The sequence below is a fragment of the Sorex araneus genome, chromosome 2, assembly GCF_027595985.1.
Source record: "Sorex araneus isolate mSorAra2 chromosome 2, mSorAra2.pri, whole genome shotgun sequence".
Classification (NCBI taxonomy): Eukaryota; Metazoa; Chordata; class Mammalia; order Eulipotyphla; family Soricidae; genus Sorex; species Sorex araneus.
The window spans coordinates 132,406,343-132,427,960 of NC_073303.1; the positions used below are offsets into that span (position 1 = coordinate 132,406,343).

Below are 21,618 nucleotides of genomic sequence, written 5' to 3' on the forward strand. Positions count from 1 at the left end.
TTTTTCTCATTTGTTTTATGTGTTTCGTCTTACATATTGAGGACTTTTCTAAATGTCTGTGATGATTAGGTGCTTCTAATTTTATGTGATAAATAACAAATGGTATTTTGCTGGATGAAATTCCTTATCATTACCTAGAGGGTGTTTTTAAGAGAGCATATATGTCTGTTTTCTTACATATTAGTGTGTATATTTCTGATTCCTGGTGTTCAAGAAGTGTGAATGGGGTAGGATGAATAGGAAAGTGCCGAGTTCTTGCTGTTGAATGTGTTTTCTTTAAATCCACCGTTTTCTAATTGGTATGCGGATAGGTGTTTGCCTTGCACTCAGCCGACCCAGGTTCTATTCCTCCACCCCTTTCAGAGAGCCCAGCCAGCTACCGAGAGTATTCCACCCCCACTGCAGAGCCTAGCAAGCTACCCGTGGCATATTCGATTTGGAAAAAAACAGTAACAAGTCTCACAATGCAAACGTTACTGGTGCCCACTCGAGCAAATCGATGAGCAACTGTTCTGTACTATTTACAGTGATACAGTGATTTCCTAATGTTTCCATTGTACGTGGTATGCCAGTTGCAATGGAAAATCTAAAATCCATCCAATTACTAGAGTCCAGAGTCTTTCCAGTCAGTGACTAGAAAATGACTTGCTGTCATTGGAAAGAGGACGTTTGCTGGCTGAGAGGCGAGGCTGGGACCTAACTTACTCTTCACAGGGAGAGTCCTCCACAGTCCTTTCATTATCTCCACTTTTTCTGGGATACTAGGCCTTTAGCTTCTGAGTTGTTTATAAAGGGACAGAGATTGCTTGTGTTTGATTTTTTTATTATCTGTTAATAACTAGATTTCATTTTACCTGTCTATACTGGATTAGTTCATCACTAGAAATGAATGAGGGTAATGACCTGTGTTAAATCTACTCTGTTTAACTGGAAAGTCATGAAAATTGTCTAATTTTTAAACATCATATTGGGCCGAAAAGGTAGTACAGTGAGTTCACCTTGTACACAGCCATTCTTGGTTTAATCCCTGAGCACACAGCCAGGAGTAAGCCCCAGTAACACTGGGTATTACCCCAAAACCGAAATAATAAAATGCTTTTGTTTCTATTTTATGTACATGCAGAGCTAGCAGAATTGCCTTTGATACGGTTAGACTTCTCCTGCAATAAAATTACAACAATCCCTGTTTGTTACCGTAACCTCAGACACCTACAGATGATCACCTTAGATAATAATCCGCTGCAGTCACCGCCTGCACAGGTAAGTCGTGTTGCTTTGAAATATGTCATGAACTTTTTGGCGAAGGATGAAATTTTAAATTTTATTTCTTTTTTACTTTTTAATTTTATTTCACTTCTTTATAAAAATTTCTTTCATATGCATTTATTTTTCTGTTATGAGGAATTCTTCTCTAATTTTTTCCTGGAAACCTCAGATTTCAAAACTAAAGCTTATCAATGCAGGTCATGTTTGTTTCTGTACCTTACTGTTTCCTAAATCATAAATTCCTCATCAGTCAGTTTGACTAAAATGACTGAATGACTATGAGTGACTACAAGAAACTGTTGAGTTCGATAAGCCTTACATGTAGTCTTAACATTGTACAGTCTAAATTTTAGTAAACCATATGTTAGACTGTAGCTTTTTAGATTTTACACTTATTGATTGTTTTATATAAAGCTTCTATATGGAAACTTTAAAACTGGTTAAACTTCGTAACTATAAATGGCTATTATAATCCTGGCTTATATTTCAACTTTAATAGATAATAACGGAAATATATATATATATATATATATATAACTTCATATTTAATCACTTCCTTCTGTTCTGTACTATTTACCAAAGAATCTTTTTTACAAAAAAAGAAAAAATGTAATTGAAAACATAATTTGTACATGATTGTTCGATACCTAAAAGCAAAAGTAGCCAATATAATCCATGGGGACAAATGTTTAAATTCATGATTTAAATCTTCACTAGTCAGTATAATAAGTTTACATGATACTCTAACAATGCTTATTATAAAACTATTTTGTATGTTACTGAAGTGTTATTAATGACTAGAAAAGAAATTTATATTTATCTCAACTGAAGTGTCACAAAAGCCAAAAGGAAAAAATAAAATCAAATATCAGCCTGGCCCCCTAAATAGTTAAAATTTTTAAGAGAAACATTCTCTGCAAAATTTTAAACTTGTGCTCAAGATATCTTGAAGATATTATCTACCCAGTGACTGAGGTCTTAAGATATAAAACCTAATCGTTATCATTAGCCACATTTCCCACTGAAAGAAACCGGTTTGGGTGCATGAGCCTACACTGCCGTGAGATGGATAGTGATTTTTCTGAGTCTTGGGCTCAAGACCTTTCCCTAGCTTTATTAATTTATTTTACTTTTGCTGGCATTCTTTTTTTTTTTCCTTTTTGGGCCACACCCAGCAATGCTCAGGGGTTCCTCTTGGGTCTGCACTCAGGAATTACTCCTGACGGTGCTTGGGGGACCGTATGGGATGCTGGGAATCGAACCCAGGTCGGCTACATGCAAGGCAAACGCCCTACCCAATGTGCTATTACTCCAGCCCCTTTGCTCTTCTTTTTTTTTTTTTTTTGGTTTTTTTTTTGGATCACACCCGGCAATGCACAGGGGTTACTCCTGGCTCTGCACTCAGGAATCACTCCTGGCGGTGCTCAGGAGACCATATGGGATGCTGGGAATTGAACCCGGGTCGGCCGCATTGCAAGGCAAATGCCCCCTTTGCTGGTATTCTTAAGCCAATACATTTTCTTTTTGCTTAAGTCAGATTTTCCTGTAATGAAATTCTGACAGATATAATCAGACAATGTAAAGATTTGGTAGAAATTAATTCATTTACTGCTTGCAGAATCTCCTGTTATTATTGGAGATCATCAAAGTTCCCCAGATCAAAAATTGAGTAATAGGGGCTGGAGCGATAGCACAGCGGGTAGGGCGTTTGCCTTGCACGCAGCCGACCCGGGTTCTAATCCCAGCATCCCATATGGTCCCCTGAGCACCGCCAGGGGTAATTCCTGAGTGAAGAGCCAGGAGTAACCCCTGTGCATCGCCGGGTGTGACCCAAAAACCAAAAAAAAAAAAAAAAAAAAATTGAGTAATATAGTCATAAGTAGTGACTGTCTATTATTTGAGATTTAAATTTGTGGCCATCATCATCATCATCATCATCATCATCATCCCGTTGATCGTCGAACTTCTCGAGCAGTCTCAGTAATGTCTCCATTCGTCCTAGCCCTGAGATTTTAGAAACCTCTCTCCACTTGTCCTTCCCAACGATGCTGCATTGAGTTTGTGGCCAAATAGAGAAATAATGTATGGGTAGTGTCAAGGATAGACTTATGTTTCATTCATTGATTTGACATTATTTATTGGATTTCTATTATGTGTCAACCACTGTACTAGACAAAAGAGATACGTTCCTTGCCCTTGTGGAGCATATTGTCCACTGACCTGGTGTACTTTTAGGCAAAGAATTACAGAAAGGCAAGTTACTCTTGTTATATACTCTTGTTAGAATTATGATTACTATTCTCTCCAATAAAGCAATGAAAATTCTTTTTTTTTTTAATTGAATCATCATGAGATAGTTACAAGCTTTCATGTTTGGGTTACAATCTCACAATGATCGGGGCCGGAGCGATAGCACAGCGGGTAGGGCGTTTGCCTTGCACGTGGCCGACCCGGGTTCGATTCCCGGCATCCCATATGGTCCCCCAAGCACCGCCAGGAGTAATTCCTGAGTGCAAAGCCAGGAGTAACCCCTGAGCATCGCTGGGTGTGACCCAAAAAGCAAAAAAAAAAAAACAAAAACAAAAAAAATACAATCTCACAATGATCAAACACCCATCTCTCCACCAGTGTACATTCCCCACCATCGATATCCCGGTTATACCCCCCTTTCCTACCCTCCCCTGCTTCCATGGCAGACAATATTCCCCATACTCTCTCTCTACTTTTAGCAATGAAAATTCTTACTGCTCAAAAAAATAAAGAGAAATTTGTATTTATATCACTTTTAGGCTCCTAAAATAACAATAAGATTTGTGTGAAGAGCAATAAAAATCTAATATTTCTGTTGTACTTTGTGGAAATCCCTTCTGTTTCCAATGTACATTAAGTGAAAGCTGATTGATTCAAAAGGAATACTGATCATTAGATGAGTAATGACACGGTTACATTTATGTCTTACTTAGATATGTATCAAAGGCAAAGTCCATATATTTAAATACCTGAACATACAAGCCTGTAAGATTGCTCCAGATCTGCCAGATTATGATAGGAGACCCTTGGGTTTTGGTTCCTGGTGAGTATATTCTATTCTTGACTGTATTCCATCTCACAGAAGATCAAATAAACTGTCCCTTTTAGTCTGCCTTTGTGTTTGGCTAAAGGAAAATAACTTACTTTATTATGTTTTGTTTAAAAAATATTTCCTTTAGGTGCTGGAGCAATAGCCGACCCGGGTTTGATTCCCAGCATCCCATTTGGTCCCCTGAGCACTGCCAGGAGTAACTCCTGAGTGCAAAGCCAGGAGGTAACCCTTGTGCATTGCCAGGTGTGACCCAAAAAGCAAAAAAAATAAATAAAAAATAAAAAATATTTCCTTTATTGGGGCTGGAGCGATAGCACAGTGGGGAGGGTGTTTGCCTTGCATGCGGTTGACCTGGGTTCGATTCCCAGCATCCCATATGGTCCCCTGAGCACTGCCAGGGGTGATTCCTGAGTGCAGAGCCAGGAGTAACCCCTGAGCATCGCCAAGTGTGATGCAAATATATATATATATATTTCCTTTATTGACATTGCTCAACATAATTTCCTACATTTCAGCAGTGTATTTTTATGCCTCTCCAAAAGTAACTTGTCCTACCATACTCGTGACCAAAGTGACAGGGTTCCTCAGCCCCATCTGTTGCCCCCTCCCCCTTCCCGCCTTAGTTGGAAAGAACCAATTTTAATAGTGTTATTTCTAGACTGCTCGCTCATATTAAAAGTTGGTTACATAGATCTGACAAAGTACAGGGATTTTTTTTCAGCCTAAGTCCTGTTGCTATTTTGGACCAGATAGTTCTTTGTTGTGAGGATCTGTACACTGGCCTCTGTTATGTTCGTCTCTTGGGACAAACAGAAGTGTTCACAGACATTGCCAGGTAGTCCCAGGGGTCCCCAAGTGAAGGCCACTAGTCTGAATGACTTAAACATCACTTGCAACTGAAGTTATTCAAACTTTGGAGACTTAATATTTTTCTCACTGGAAATAAAGAGGTTGTATTATGAGGACCATTTAATGTCAGTTCAGGTTATTTGGTTCTGTGAGTTCGATATCTATATAGCACGTGACTCATAAGGTCATCTGCTTGCCTATTTCCAACCATCTGAAACAGTTGAAGTAGCAGGATTTCCCTTTAAAAGGCCTGTGAGCAGGTATGGTTTTGTTTTGCTTTAAAGGGGGCCATAACTGTCACGCTCAGGGCTCGCTCCTGGCTCCTGGCAGACCTGGGGAGCGTGTGGGATGCCCACACCATACCTACTGTGCTATCTGGCCCCTAAGCAGGTCACGGCGTCAGCCCAGAAATACTCTTGGCGTAACGCTCGTGGACCCTGTGGCCTTCTTTGGAATCTACCATGTTTTACACATAAGCACAGTCCTGAGGACCAGCTGCCCATTTTTTCTAATTTGAAACTAATTAACACATTTCTATTTTGATAGGGTTTCTAAAATCAGACATAGTAAAAGTGCAGAAAGTGAGACCAGGGGGTAGTTCAAGTGGCACACCATGGGCATGCAGTGCTCGAGCCTGGATTCAGACCAGACCTTAGGGTCTTATGCCTCACCCCCCAGCAGCAGCAATGACAGTAACAAAGAAAGTAATTTGAAGGACAAAACTATAAAAAGCAAACACATATTAAATCAGGTCAGTTGGGTAACTTAGAGGTAAGTTTCACTGTGAAAGGCATGAGACATTACAGGCATCAGTGTTTTATCAGGTTTTAAAAGTGGGATTATGTTCTTTTATCTCATAGTGTTTTGTGATTTTTATAGTATTTTAAAGCATAAGCTATAAAACGGCAATTTGACATCATGAGGCATTTGTTTTTACTGCATTGAGGTCCAGAGAGATAGTTCAAGGCTAAGGTGCTTGTCTTGTTTGTGACCAACTTAGATTTGATTCCTGGCACCAAAAATGGTCCCCCAAGCACTGCTAGGAGTGACCCCTGAGCACAGAGCCAAGTGTTAGCCCTTAGTACTAAACCACACTCCCACAAAAAAAAGTTCTTGCTACATTGTAGTGCCATATAATAATTTTTGTCTATTAGGAAGATGAAGAGCTGTATTAAAACATATATTTTTCTTATATAATTAATACAAGGGAAAATGTATCATTACTTTTCCACCCAAATTATTAAAATTGGACATTTAAGTATTTGTGCTATAAAGGGTGATTTTATATTAATCTAGAAATATCTTTTATACAGAGCACAACATGAATATTTACTCCAAAGAATTTAATCTCTGCCCTTTGCCCAGACCATGATCTTTCACCACTAAACAGTAAATGCCTGGCACATGCAGTAGCTGCTCAATAAGTATATTAAATAAATGGATTGTTTGAACGTATGAGTGTCATTTCCGTCCTAGTTTCCATATCTTAAAACAATAAGAAAAAAACTGGGCTGGAGAGATGGTGCAGTGGGCAGGTGCTTGCCTTTCATGTGACTGATCTCGGTTAGATCCCCGGCATCCCAATTGGGTCCTCTTAATGTCCCCAGGCGTGATCCCCGAGTGTGGAGCCAGGAGTCAGCACCTCCAGGTATGGCCCCAGCCCCACGTCCCTCAAAAAAAATGAGAAACGAATTTTTAACTAACAGTGTTGGGTTTTTGGTTTGACTGTTAGGTTGAAATTTTGCTTATATACTATGAAAAATATTCATAACAGTTACCTGGCTATTTATGCACATGATAATAGATTTTTGTATCACTGTATCACTGACATCCCATTGCTCATCAGTTTGCTCGAGCAGGTACCAGTAATTCCTCCATTGTGAGACTTGTTGTTACTGTTTTTGGCATATCAAATATACCACAGGGAGCTTGCCAGGCTCTGCTATGTGGGTGAGATACTCTCAGTAGCTTGCCGGGCTCTCCGAGAGAGGCAGAGGAATCAAACCCGGGTTGGCTGTGTGCAAGGCAAACGCCCTACCCACTGTGCTATTGCTCCAGCCCAGATTTTAGTATATGTACATTAATGCATAAGGAGAGGTTAGTTCAAATTACTCATATATATGAAATATTTCTACTAAGAATAGCCTTAATCTTTTACTTCTAAGTGGACTGGAAGTAAGTATATAATGTTAAGCACTTGAGGAGTTCGCAGGGGTGGGGATTTGGTGGGCTGACGGGGCCTGCTCCAGCCTGGGAAGTGTGGGTGGGAGCAGGGTGAGTGCTTGCCGTGCATGCAGCAGGCCCTGGCTTGATCCTCACACCAAATTTAGTCCCCCCGAGCACAGCCAGGAGTAAGCCCTGAGCACTGCTCCCAGACAAAAACAAATAAAATTTAAAAACGATGTCATGGCTGAAAGAATCACCAGATATAATCTGGCCCCTGTATTAATTTGTAGGTCCAGATAGCACGGGGGTTAACACAGCTGACCTATTAATGTCATCTGGCCCCCAGAGACCTGCCATGAGTGAATTCTGAGCACAGAGCCCGGAGCACACCCTGCGCATGGCTGGTTGGCCCAAAACACCCCCTAAAATATCCCTAGTTATACATGCTAGATTCATCTGTCTTTATTTTCCATAGTTATATTATTTGTAAATGTTTTAGAATGCCTTAGAAATCATATATACATATATTAATAAGATAGTAACTATGTATTTTACTTACATAAACTTAACATAATTTTACATATATATTTAACTCAATTACTATATTTCCTTAACTCTTGCAACAGTGAATAAGATTTTACAATTTCATAATATTTTCACTCTGGTAAAAAATCAATGAAATTGCATTGTAATTAATAGCACATTTATTCAGAATGTTGTTGTGGGCCCAGAATTTAAAAAGTAGATTGCATACCTATCTTTTTTAATAACTAGAGGCTCTAAATGTCCCTTATCTCTTAGTTTTCTTCCTCAGCCTTTAAACCAGTATTGAATCACACTGTCTTCCTCTTTTATCTTCCTCTTTTATCTCCCTCTTTCTCTTTTAAGGTCCTTTGATTATTTTGAGTTCATTCAGAGAGTTCAAGATAACCTAATTTTGAGGCCAGTGTTTTTTTCTATCTGCAACTTCCATCCCCTTATACCATATAAAGTTAACATGTTTATAGCTTCTAGGGATTAGGTCTTGGATGTCAATGGGAACCACTATTCTGCCTTTCATATTAATTAAGGTGAAAACAAAATCAGAATGGTATTGCCTCTTAGGGTCAGATAGTGTCAGGTGAGGGACAGTGACTAGGAAGGGAGTGTTGGTCGGGAGGGTTTCAGGCAGAACAAATGTTGTATGTCGTGGTAGAGATGTATGTTATGGAGATAAATTCTGTGTTAAACTTTTATAGTGAAGGCTTGTGCATTTCAGCCTACATAATGGGGGTGGGTAGGAGGTTTCTGTGGGGGGAGAAAGGGGTTCCCTCAGCTGTGCTCAGGACTTATTCCTAACTGTGTTCTGGGAGCACTTTTGGTGGTGCTGGAGGACCATACATAGTGCCAGGATGGAAATCAGCTTCATCATGTGCAAGGCAAGCTCCTTAACCTCTATAATATCTAGCCTCAATATAAGTAAGAATTATTTTTTTGTTTTGCTTTTGGGCCACCCCCGGCAGTACTCAGGGCTGACTCCTAGCTCTGCACTCAGGGGTTACTCCTTGTGGTCTCACAGGACCCTGTGGGGTGCTGAGGATTAAGCCTGGGTTCACCATATGCAAGGCAAGCGTCTTAATCACTGTACTATTTCTCTGGCCCCTATATAAGTAAAAAAAAAAAAAGTTTTATGATTCTTTATAAATTTTATAAAATTTTTTAATTTTGTAATAAAGTTTACAATGTGTTGGGGGTGGGGAGAGGGGCAGACTGTGTGGTACTGGGGCCACCTTAAGTTCCTGTTTATAATGGGAAATAACCCGTTTTATGTATGGAAAATTTACCTGTTAAGGAAGAGTATATTTAGAAATAAAAACATCTGAGAGAATTATAGGAAATGGGTGGAGACAAAAAAGGCAGAAAGTTGATTTTTTTTTCAGTGCTGTATAATGAGAACACGAGATTATGCTATTTTATTTACCTTGTATTATTTGGATTTTTTTAAATTAAAAGATTAAAGGAATGCCCATATAGTTATGAAGAGTTAAGTTACTACATACCTTAAAACTGTTTATTAGTAAAATTGTTACTTTACAGTAACAAAGTTGGTCTTTGGCAGCCATGAAGAACTGTACTCCGGCCGGCCTTACGGAGCCCTGGACTCCGGTTTCAATAGTGTGGACAGTGGCGATAAGAGATGGTCAGGGAATGAAGTAAGTGTGTTGTCTTTTCTAGTCCTATGGTTAACTCTTATTTTAAAGGAAATGAAATGTTTAAGGAAGATAAAAACAAAGTGTCTTTTTCCGCAGTTTTATCTTTTTATTGGGTGGGCAAGGCTGGGCCATTCCTATAGTGCTTGGTGCTTGCTTCTGGCTCTGTGCTCATGGCTCACTCCTGGCAGTGCTTCGGGGACTATTGCAATGCTGGGATCCAACCCGGGTCAGTCTCGTGTAAGGCAAGCGCCTTGAGCTGTGCTGTTTCTCTGATTTCTCTGACTCCTGTTCTTTCTATTTTTAATTCAGTTTTATTATTATTGGGTAACTGGATTTACAATACTAGTATTGTGCTCTTGGCATACAAAGGTGCTGTGCCACACTGAAGGGCTCAGAACCTCAGTACTGTCCTCAGTCCACTGGGGATATGACTGAATATTGTGACCTGTGTCAAAAATCTTTGTTGTCAAAAATTGTGAAATGACACTTTTTATGTGCTATGTTTTTTAAGCCCACAGATGAATTTTCAGATCTGCCTCTCCGAGTAGCAGAAATTACTAAAGAACAAAGACTCCGAAGAGAAAGCCAGTACCAGGAACATCGCAGCAGTTTACTAGTAACAAATGGTGGAGGTGAGTGTGATGCTTGGTGACGTCTGCCAGTCTTAATAACCACTCTCAAGCAATCATTTTCACATTTGTTCCTTTTGTTTCTGTGCTCATAGCTTCCTAGCTCTTCTTGATGTACTCTTCCATTATGATTAGGTGAGATCATTGGGAAAAAATTGTATTTTTCTTTTTTTTTCATTTAATTTGAAATTTATGGGGGGGGGTTATATTTTCTTTCAGGTACTCAGCAGTGCTCAGTGGTGCTCTGCTTAGAACCACTATTCCTGGTTCTGTGCTTAGGAATTATTTCTGATGGGTTGAGGGGACCATATGGGATGCTAGGGATTGAACTCAGGTTGGTCATGTGCAAGGCAACCACCAACCCACTGTACTATTTCTCTGGCCCCTGAAATTTTGTTTATCAAGGTAATCTGAATCCATTCTAGGGATGGAGCTCAGAAGTACATCTGAGGCCCAGGGTTCGATCCCAGCACCATTCCCCAAAAGCAAAAACCCCACCAATGGCATTAGTACCCATATTTTCTCTATTGTATTTTTAAAAAATGAGGTTAGAGGAATAGTTCAGGGATTAAGGGACATTACATGCAGCCAGCCCCGGTTCAGTCCCTGATATTGCGTATGGTGCCCCCACTGCCAGGAGTGACCCTGAACACAGAGCCAGTAGTAGGCTCCCAAGTCCCCCAAAATTAAATTAAAAAATTTAATCATTCTTATTTATAAATGAGTATAGCTATTTTTGCTTTCTTTTGTTTCTTTATGTTGTTGTTCAGACATATAAATTGTACCCTGCTAGGAGTGATCCCTAAATGAAAACCAGCAGTAAGCCCTGAGCTTTTCCACTTGTGGCCCAAATTATGGAAAATTACTTTGATTTTTCCATAAACTTACTATAGTTTCTCAGAAAGTCTTTTGTCTGTGAATGGTGATTTCAATGAACTGTTTCACTACTTTTCTTTAACTGGGCCATCATGTATTATTTTTACTTTGCATTACTTTTCAGGAGTTTCTTTTTTTTAAATCTTTTATTTTTAAAATTTATTTATTTATTTATTTATTTATTTATTTATTTATTTTTCTTTTTGTGTCATACCCGGCAATGTGCAGGGGTTACTCCTGGCTTTGCACTCAGGAATTATCCCTGGCGGTACTCGGGACCACATGGGATGCTGGAAATCGAACCCGGGTTGGCCTCGTGCAAGGCAAACGCCCTACCCGCTGTGCTATCGCTCCAGCCCCATATACATATACATGTAATATTTAATAAATATCTAAAGAAAATTTTCTAAAGTAAGGTACTTTGAGGGAGGCCAGAAAGCTAGAATACGGGTCCAGAGAGTTGCCTTGCATGTGGCCGTTCCTGGTTCTGTTCTGGCAGTGCATATGGCCCCTGGAGCAAGAATCAGGAGTACGCCCGAGCACTGTTGAGCGTGGCCTAAAAAACTGAAGACAAATGATGTGGCTATATTTTACTTAGCTTCTTCTCACTCAAAAACGTTTCAAAAAGAAAAGCAATCAAAACTTTCGTTCCTTCTCTCCGTATACTATTACAAATATCTGTAACAATCATCTGTAGAAAGTAATTTTTGAAATAGAAGTTTTTTGTTCTCTTTATGGACAATAATTACAGGAAGGAAAGAAGCAACTTCAAGTTCTTTCAAAGACCATTTTCTTCCTACACTTTTCTCTTTTCTTTCAAGTTAACTATTAGATTTTTCTGCCTCTCAGCTCTTTAAACCCCAACCTAAAATATTGGGAAGCTGGGGAGACTGAAAGAAATACACCTTTCTGTGTTCAAAAAAATGAGTCTTCCTCTCTGTGTCACAAACATATAAAAGAGAAAATTTATAAAAGAGAAAAAAAGCTGTCCAAAAAAAAAGAAATGTTAGAGGTCTGTGCTCCAGTCCTCGCTGTTTGTTTGTTTTTTTTTTAATTTTAATTTTATTTTTTTAATTTTATTTTATCACCATGTGCAAAGTTACAAAGTTCTCAGGTTTATGTCTCAGTTATACCATATTCAAACACCATCCCTTCACCAGTGCCCATATTCCACCACCAAAATCCCCGGTATACCCCCCACCCCCCACTCCAACTGTATAACTGATGAATTTCACTTTATTTTCTCTTCACCTTGATTACGTTCCATATTTCAACACAAAACTCACTATTGTTGTGGGAGTTATACCCCCAAACAAGATAACTCTATTAAGGAAGCATTTGATAATTAGTTTTCCATTAAAAGATTGTATGTTTTCAGGTTTTAGAAAAGGTCGCGCGGCTCGGATGTGTCCCAGTCCCGAATCCCGGAGCCGTGTTAGTTGCTGCTCAGTGTCGCCAGGGCTCCATCTGGAGAAGGTGTTGTGGCTGCACCTCCTTCCGGCTCCCCGGTGTTGTTGGCCCCAATTCAGGTCCGGAGCATTTTCCGGGCCTCATTGCTCACCAGACTGCCTGGCCGCTTCTCTGTTGATTGTGGCAAGATGGCGCCGCAGTCCTCGCTGTTTATTACTGCATTCTTAGGAAATTGAGGCCAACTTTTCTGGGGCCTTTTTTATTTTTAATTGAATTACCGTGAAAAAGATGATTGAGTTCATCTTTTTGATGTTTGAACTCCAGGCGGGTGTTGTTCCAACACCAGTCCCTTCACCGGTGTCCGTAATTTCCCACCTGCCTGCCTCTGCCACTTTTCCCCTCTGGAACCTACTTTTATATGTAGCCATGGACCAAATAGTAAAGGCTTATAAAACTTTTCTCATTCCTTCCACTTTCAGAGTATAAAATGTTAGGGCAAAAGAAGCTGTGCAAGTGAAGTCTCTACATCTCTCATTTGAATTTTTCCCTGGTATATTGTGCAATAGAATATGACCTGGATCAGATCGACTACATTGACAGTTGTGCTGTGGAGGAGGAGGAGGAGGAAGGGCGTCAGCCCCGGGCCCTGGACAGAGACAGCCTCAGTTCCCAGTTCATGGCCTACATCGAGCAGCGGCGGATTTCTCATGAGGTACGACTCGTGCTGTAGCCGAGACGTGTGCTATCCCCTCGGGGGAGCAGCTCATGATGCTAAAGCTTTGTCATCCCGGTGATGTTTTGGGTTAAGTGTAATTATTTGTTTTATTTCGTTCAGTTCTGGTTTCATTACTGAATGTTTCTAGTCTTATTTTAAAAGCTAACCTATAGTGTCATAGAAGGCTTAGGTTTATTTTTCAAATTAAATGACATTTTAGGGGTTGGAGTGATAGTACAGCTGGTAGGGAGGGCATTTGCCTTGCATGCGGCCAACCTGGGTTCGATTCCCGACATCCGATAAGGTCCCCCAAGCACCTCCAGAAGTGATTACTAAGTGCAGAGCCAGGATCATCACTGAGTGTCACCCCAAAACGAAACAAACAAAGCAAAAAAGCAACATTTCAGAAAATTTAAGAAGCAATTATAGGCCTCCTGAGACCCTTGAAGAAAAGGAAACAGATAATTTTCATTGTTCTGGGATTTTTTTTCATTGTTACTCACTGACAAGTCACAGTTTGATCAGTATTAAGCAAAATTGAACCAACTGCTGGCTTCTGTGAAAAACTGTAGAAGTTTTGTAACGAACTTAATTATATTGGCATGTTTATGCTAAGTCAGACAGATTATAAATTGCTTCCATTTAAATTCTCGGGTGTCTGTTAGAGTGGAACATTGAGTTGCCTTAGAAAACAAACGAGCATTCAGCCCTCTGGAGAATCCCTGCCAATTCCCTGAGGGTCTCAGGAAGAAGTCACATTCTTCAGTATCTCTAGTCAGCATAATGAAGTGGCTGCATTTCAGTGTGTGATGTTCATGTCTGGAGTTGGTCCCAGGCTCCAGGCAGGAGTTATTTAAGAAATAGTTTTTGAACAATGTTGAATTAGAGCTTTTAAGAAGAAGTAGAGAATAATTATTTCAGTGAGGCATACTATGATATTACCATATTTGAATGTTTAAAGTGTTATTCAAACTTTGTATTATTTTTCATTATTTAAAAATTGAATTTGAGAATGCATGTTTAAATATCTATCAATTCATTATTTTAATATTTATTATTTTTTCAATTGTACCCCGTGATATAAATACCATCTGAGAACTGTGTATCTCCTTGCAGCTATATAAGGGTTAAAACTGATCATCACTAAAGGCATGCGAAAAAATACTTGAAACATTCTTCAAGTCTTGAAGTTGTCTTGATAATGGAATGTTTATTAATGTTCTATTAAATACAAATACTTCTGATTTCAGTCTTATTGGGCACTTTGAATTCTTTTTGTTACACGTTTCTGTTTCGGGGCCACACCCGTAGGGCTCTGGGCTTAGTCCTGGCAGTGCTCAGGGATCACTCCTGACAGTGCTCAGGAGTGCACCCTTTTCACTGTGCTGTCTCTCTGACCCCTCATTGTTTTTATTGAATGAGGTGTCATGATTTGCAGTAGTATTAATATTATAGTTTCACTCACACAGTCTTGCTGTCTTGCTGTCCCTCACCCGCCACTGCTGTCCTTTGGTCCTTCTCAGCTACCCCACCCGTGTCTGTCTTCACTCTCTGCCTGTCAGACTTAGTTCTTTTGGCAGAATCTCAGCATTTGTTTTCACTGGCGGCTACAGATTCCGTTGCTTTATGTCCTTAGATCCACATATAAGTGAAATCATCTGATATTTTGCCCTCTTTCTCACCCACTTTGCTTAATAGGACACCCTCAAATTCCATTTCAGAAATCCATTCAAGATTTCTTTACAGCTACGTAGATTTTATAATCCTTATGAAAATATAGCACAGTTTCTTTATCCACTAATTTGTTGTTGGACATCTAGGTCAGTGCCAGGTCTAAGCTCACCAACATCAAAATGTATGTATGTATCTTTCAAATTAATATTTTTGTGTTTTCAGGATAGATGCCAAGAAGTGGAACTAGTGGGTTTTGCAGGAGTTCTGTGTTTACTTTTGTGAGAACTTCCCAGACCATTTTCCTTGGGCACCAGACAGTAGTTCGGCAGCAGGAATCTGCTCTCAACAGCAGCTCCACCAATGCTGACTATTTCTGGGCTGCTTTCACATCACAGGTGTGGAGTGAAATCTCATTATCATGTTGTTTGGCGTTCTCCTCAGAGCTCGTGATGACGGACATATTTTCATAAGCCTTCTGTATGTCTTCTTTGAGGAATTATCTCTTCAGATCTTCTCCTCACTTTTCAGTGGGGTTGTTTTTTTGTTGTTGTTTTATTTTATGAGTGCTAATCTGTCTTGAATTTTTAAGCTTTGTCAGATGTATGGTATGAATATATTTTCTTTCATATACTTTGGTATCTTTATTTAGCTGTAATTTCTTTTATTGTGCAGAAACTTTTTAGTTTGGTGTAGTCCCTTTTATTTTTGGTTTTGTTATCCTTGCTGATGGAGTCCAGTCATTGAAGACACCTCTGAGTTGTCTTTCCCAGAGTTGTGTCTGTTTTCCTTGTTACACTGTAATGGTTTTGTCTCTGTCAAGGCCTCTGATTCCTTTTGAATTCCTCTTTGTAAGGTGTGAGATAGAGGTCTAGTTTCAGTTTTTCACAAGAGGCTAACTGGTTTTTCCCAGCAGTTATTGAAAGTACTTTCCTTGTTCCACGTAATACAATTTGCTCACTTATCATTAACTGTCCAAACATCTGAGGGTTTGTTCATTTATGGACTTTCTGTTCTATTCCACTAGTCTTGAGAGTCTGCCTTTATGCCAGGACCTTGCCATTTTGATTGCTGTTGTTTGTACAGTTGAAAGTCAGGAGTGCTCTATATCCCTTCTTCTTTTTCCTTAGAATTGCTCTGCTTGGGGAGTTTTATGTTTCCACACAATTTGTAATAGTGTCTTTCTATGTCCTTGGAGAACGTTCTAGGAATTTTGATGAGAATTACATTGGATGTTTATAGCTTGGGGTGGAGTAGTTGTTTGCTGCGTGTAGTTTTGTTTTGTTTTGATTTTTGGGGGCCATATCCGATGCTGTTTACGGACTGCTTCTGGCTTCCTGCTCTGGGATTGCTTTTGTCATTACTTGGGACATATTCTTTATTGTTATGTATGGTTATTATGTGATAGCGCAGCGGGTAGGGCATTTGTCTTGCATGCGGCCGACCCAGGTTCGATTCCTCTGTCTCTCTCAGAGAGCCCGGCAAGCTACCAAAAGTATCCCACCGCATGGCAAAGCCTGGCAAGCTACCCGTGGCATCTTTGATATACCAAAAACAGTAACAAGTCTCATAATGGAGATGTTACTGGTGCCCGCTCAAGCAAATCGATGAACAACAGGACGACAGTGCTACATGGTTATTATAATTCATATATGCAGTATAAAAGAAATTTACTGGGGCTGGAGTGATAGCACAGCGGGTAGGGCGTTTGTCTTGCACTCAGCAGACCCAGGTTCGAATCCCAGCATCCCATATAGTCCCCCGAGCACCGCCAGGAGTAATTCCTGGGTGCATGAACCAGGAGTAACCCCTGTGCATCACCGGGTGTGACCCAAAAACAAACAAAAAACAAAGAAATTTACCTTCTTAAAAATAAACATTTTGCAATTGTGGATAGTTTTGTGTTTAGCAGCACCATTATATAGTATAAGATGCTCTTAAGGGGCTGGGGCAGTAGCACAGTGGGTAGGGTGTTTGCCTTGCACACAGCTGACCCGGGTTCGATTCCCAGCATCCCATATAGTCCCCTGAGCACAGCCAGGTGTAGTTCCTGAGTGCATAAGCCAGGAGCAACCCCTGTGCATCGCTGGGTGTGACCCAAAAACAAACCAAAAAAAGATGCTCTTAAGCATTAAAATCACATTTAAAGATTATGTTAAAGGAGCAGGTGTGTGTGTTGAGGGGGGAATGTGGAGTATGGGAACACTGGTGGAGGAAGGGGAGGAAGGGTAACACTGATGGTGGGATTGGTGTTGAAATATCCTATGCCTAAAACTCAGCTGTCAATAACTTTTTATTTAAGTAAATTATTAATCTTAAATTATTAAATTTGTTAAAATTTTATTTAAATTATTGCTTAAATTTACTTACATTGTTAAGTGAAAAATGAGAAACTTTTAAAAGTAGGGGCAGAGAGATAATGCGGCAGATAAGTCGCTTGCCTGGCACATTGCTGACCAGGCTCAATTCCTAAGCACTGCTGGAAGTGATTTCTGAGCACAGAGCCACTAGAAAATCCTGAGCACTGCCTGGTGTGGCCCAAAAATAAACGATAAAAGATTGTGTTAAATGTATTTATTTTGGCTTTTTTTAACCTAGGTTTCACCAGTAAAACCTGTGCCCATTAGAGAGTTTCATAAAACAGAAGACATGAGAAGATATTCACATCAAAACAGGTTTGAAAACCAAATTAATCATTTGTTTTTGTTTTAAATAATAAGAGCATTTGCAGGAGAAACCAGTGTCATGTATTGTTGACAAAGTTGGTCAGATAAGGACTTAGAAATAGCTATTGGATTTGGAAGTGTAAGCCCTCAAATTTTAGAACAGTTTTGGTGAATTTATAAGAACAAATCCAGATTGTTTGGTGCTCAAAATAAAATAGGGGACCAGACAGTTAGTATAGTAGGTAAGATGCTTGCTTAGCATACAACCAGTCCAGATTTGATGCCCACAGCCCATGTGATTCCCCAAGCACTGCCAGGAGTGATCACTGAGTACAGAGCCAGGGAATAAGCCCTGACACAGGTGTAGCCCAAAGCTCAAATAACTGGCAACAACAGCAAAAAAAAGTAAAATAAAATTGGGGCCAGAGCGATAGCACAGCGGGTAGAGCATTTGCTTTTCACTCGGCTCACCTGGGTTCAAACCCGGCATCCCATATTGCTCCCTGAGCATTGCCAGAAGTAATTCCTGAGTACAGAGCAGGAAGTAATCCCTGGGCATTGCCGGGTGTGACCCAAAAAGCAAAAATTAAATTAAAACAATAAAAACACTAAAGTAAAATGGGATAAGGTGGGGTGAAGATAGTAGATATACACAGCTTTGAAAGAGAATTGGTTTAAAATTAACTGGAGTAGAAAGAAATTGTGTATTAAGAGGTTTTGCTTAAAAAGTAAATCAGAACACGAAGACCCACTTGATATGGGCTTATGTGGTCCTTTCTTTTCTTCTTTTCTTTTTATTCGTGCAGAGCACTTATTATTGCCCCGCACTTCCTCCTTTTCTAGAGTGACTGCTTTAGAGTGAGTCCCCCTCCCCGTCCCATTCTCCCCAGTGGCAGGCTTCCAACTGAAGACCAGCCCTCATGGTCTTCATTTCTCTTGCCTTGGGCATTACTTAATCCCTTACTAGGTTTCTTCATATCCTACATGTGAGAGAGAAATCATTCTGTATCTTCCTTCTCCTTCTGACTAACTTTGCTCTGCATGGTACTTTTTAGATTCATCCACAGTAGCAGCAAATTGCATGATTTCATCTTTTCTTATGGCTGAGTAGTATATTCATTGTTTATTCTGTTTTTGGACACTTAGGATGTTTCCAAATTTTCGCTATTATCAATAGTGCTGCAAGAAACGAAAGGGTGCAGATGTCTTTTCTGCATTGAAACACTCAGTTCTTAAATGTCTTCCTCACCAAGTTTTATGGAGGGGAGGGGAGGGAAGGGGAAGGTGGACTTCCTGTAAGATAAAGGCCATCCAGGCTGCATGTTTCATTCAGGGCTGGGCCCAGAGGTGTGTACCTGCTTGGGCCCATTCCTGCTGGGGCCCATATAATGCATTAAGACTGCAAGTTGCTTTGGAATCAGACAAGGTATTTAGACCTAGCTGCACAATTTATTAGCTATCTTTGCAGCAAAATTACTTCTATGCCTTCGCTTCTCAACTATGCAGTGAAGATCATCGTAATACTTTTTGCTGTTTGGTTTTTGTCTTTGTTTTGGGGCTACACTCAGTGGTATTCAGGGGGGTTACTCCTGGCTCTGCACTCGGGAATTACTCCTGGCGGTGCACAGGGAACCATATGGGATGCTGGGGATTGAACCCAGGTTCAGCAGCATGTAAAGCAAGTACCCCACTGTTTTATTACTTCAGACCCCAATCGGAGTAACTCTTACTCCCTCCGATTCTTTAGAGTAAGTGAGCAATACTTTGTACTGTGAAGTACTTCACATACAAGATACCTGATTAGAGCTTAGTGAATTGTTATTTTCTGTTTGCTTCTGCAAAATGCGTTGCAAGGCTAGTTGGTTCAGGGAGAGAACTCCACAGGCTGGAAGCGTGTTGGAAACACCCATGTTGGCCCCCTCTTCCCTCCGCATGGCGAGGCTCGAGCACTAACCCGTCAACTGAGTGAATTGCCAGTAGTTGCCTCCAGGTTTCCTGCATGCTGCTTGGAAGCCCCTGTCCCCAGTCACCCCAGAAAAAGTTACCAGGTTCCCTAGTGTTCCAGAGTTCTCTTGATTAAAGCACTTTGTATATGAACAGTCTTCACTTACATATATATTATTTCAATCATGGCAGTAAAGAACATAATTGTTGTATGTGCTATAGAGAACAATACTGTCTGAAGGTGATCTCAAATAAGTGCTCATCAGCCCTAGTTCACAGTTGCAACTTAATCAGTGATATCAAATGAAACAGAAGCGGGAGACATCAGGTATTCCTGTGGCCTTAATTCAGTGACTTAGGCTCAGATTTACAAAATGCAGTTTTTAATCTTTCAGTTTGTAAGGGATTAGTAGAAGAGCATGTTATTAGTAAGGCTTTGTTTGCGTTCTGTTTATCTACCTGTTTTTACTATGGAATTTTTTTCTTTTTCTTTTTTTTTTTGTGGGGGGGTCAGGCTTCCAGCTGAACCATCTGCTCTCTCACCACTGACATCAAATCACAGTCAGGTAATTTTTTTTCCTACTTAATTTTTTTTAACTGATACAGTTTTCTCTTACAATTCTTAAATTGCAATTATGCCAGATGTCTGCGGATTTCATCACCTGTTTCTTCAATCATATATTACTACTGCGTATTGTCTGGACATGATAACAGGGCTTTTAAACGTCAGACAGAAAACAAATATTCATATGTCTTTATAATATATTTAAGGACACTATATAAATATGAGAAAAAATAAACACATTTAAATAAGATTGTTTGAGTCAATTATCACTTCCTAAATTGACAGAGTTTATCAGCAAGTTAGCCCTTATTTCTGCTTAAAAATGTAAGTGCTACTTTATTCTAGCTCTCACATGCAGACTTAGAACTTCATCGAAGAAAAGAACAGTTAGTTGAACATGCTCGAAGAGAGGCACAGCTTGCTGCCTTGCAGTATGAGGAGGAGAAGATAAGGACCAAACAGCTTCAGAGAGACGCTGTCCTGGACTTTGTCGAGGTGAGCCTTCTCAATCGCTGAATCATGTATTTCTCAGGCTCCTTCCCTCCCTTTTCCCTCCCTCCCTTCCTTCCTCCCCTCCTCCTTCTTTACATCCTTCCCTCTCTTCCTCTTTCCCTCCCTTCCTCTTTTCCTCCTTTCCTCCTTCCCTTCCTCCCCCCTCCCTCTACTGTCCAGCTACCATTTCCTTAATCTCTTGTACGTTTGTAAAGATCAGGAATCATCTTTGTGATCATGACAATGAAAGTGCTTTGAGAGTGTTTTGCAGCGCTACACCACTGTTACCCAAACTGGTCTCTTGCTCTTTTCCTTTTGGTTTGTTTTGGGGCCACACCAGGCAGTGTTGAGAGCTTACTCCTGGCTCTGCACTCAGGACTCACTCCCTGCAGGTTCACGACCACATGTGGTACTGAAGATTAAACTGTGTTGGCCATGTGCAAGGCAAGCGTGCTACCCACTGTGTTATCACTTTGGCCCACTTTTGCTCTTTATGAATAAGAAAATTGTGTAAACACACAAAAAAGAAGAGGGGAGCACCACACCGCACCAGGCACAGGGCAGCGGCGCTCTATCTCTCCTGCTGCTCGCGTTCAGTAGTCTCCAGCCGCTTCCTCCACCCCAGGGAGGTTGATGGTGATGACAAGGCAGGCGAAGGAAGGAATGAGGGCCAGGCTGGTTGGTCTCAGTTGCAGTTTATTCCATTCCCATCTCCATTCTCCTCTGATTCTCCTCCTGCTTCTTCCCCCATCCTACTTCATTCTCCTCACTCTGGATCTGGATCTGGATCTGGCTTCTCCAGATCTGGCACTGAGACTGGCCCCCAGCCCACTCTTTCAGCCTAGTTAAATCCCCAAGAATGAGGGGTTGGGACTTACACATAGGTGTGATCACAATCAATAGGGGTAAAATTCTTTTCCTCAGGGGATGCTGCTTCCAGGACAGAATATCTTTCAGTAGGATGACCCACCCAAGGGCGGAATCCCATGGGTGTGTTTCTCCTCTCCTTGTCCAACTAACATATAAGTATTCATAATATTAATCATTTTGTATGGACATAGCAAGAGATGCATTAAGCTTACAGAATTTCTCTCC

General features: G+C 40.4%; 1 protein-coding gene across 15 annotated transcripts in view; it reads left to right on the plus strand.

Moving 5' to 3' along the window:
- Positions 1 to 21,618, plus strand: part of LRCH3 (leucine rich repeats and calponin homology domain containing 3) — a 124,060-nt gene that overhangs the window by 62,163 nt on the left and 40,279 nt on the right. For all 15 annotated transcript variants that reach the window (XM_055129756.1, XM_055129752.1, XM_055129751.1 and 12 more), the window contains exons 5-12: positions 1,124 to 1,260; positions 4,230 to 4,339; positions 9,462 to 9,555; positions 10,067 to 10,187; positions 13,037 to 13,182; positions 17,455 to 17,531; positions 19,981 to 20,032; positions 20,377 to 20,526. In XM_055129756.1, coding sequence (XP_054985731.1) covers positions 1,124 to 1,260; positions 4,230 to 4,339; positions 9,462 to 9,555; positions 10,067 to 10,187; positions 13,037 to 13,182; positions 17,455 to 17,531; positions 19,981 to 20,032; positions 20,377 to 20,526 — 887 coding nt within the window. The remainder of the gene's footprint in view (positions 1 to 1,123; positions 1,261 to 4,229; positions 4,340 to 9,461; positions 9,556 to 10,066; positions 10,188 to 13,036; positions 13,183 to 17,454; positions 17,532 to 19,980; positions 20,033 to 20,376; positions 20,527 to 21,618) is intronic.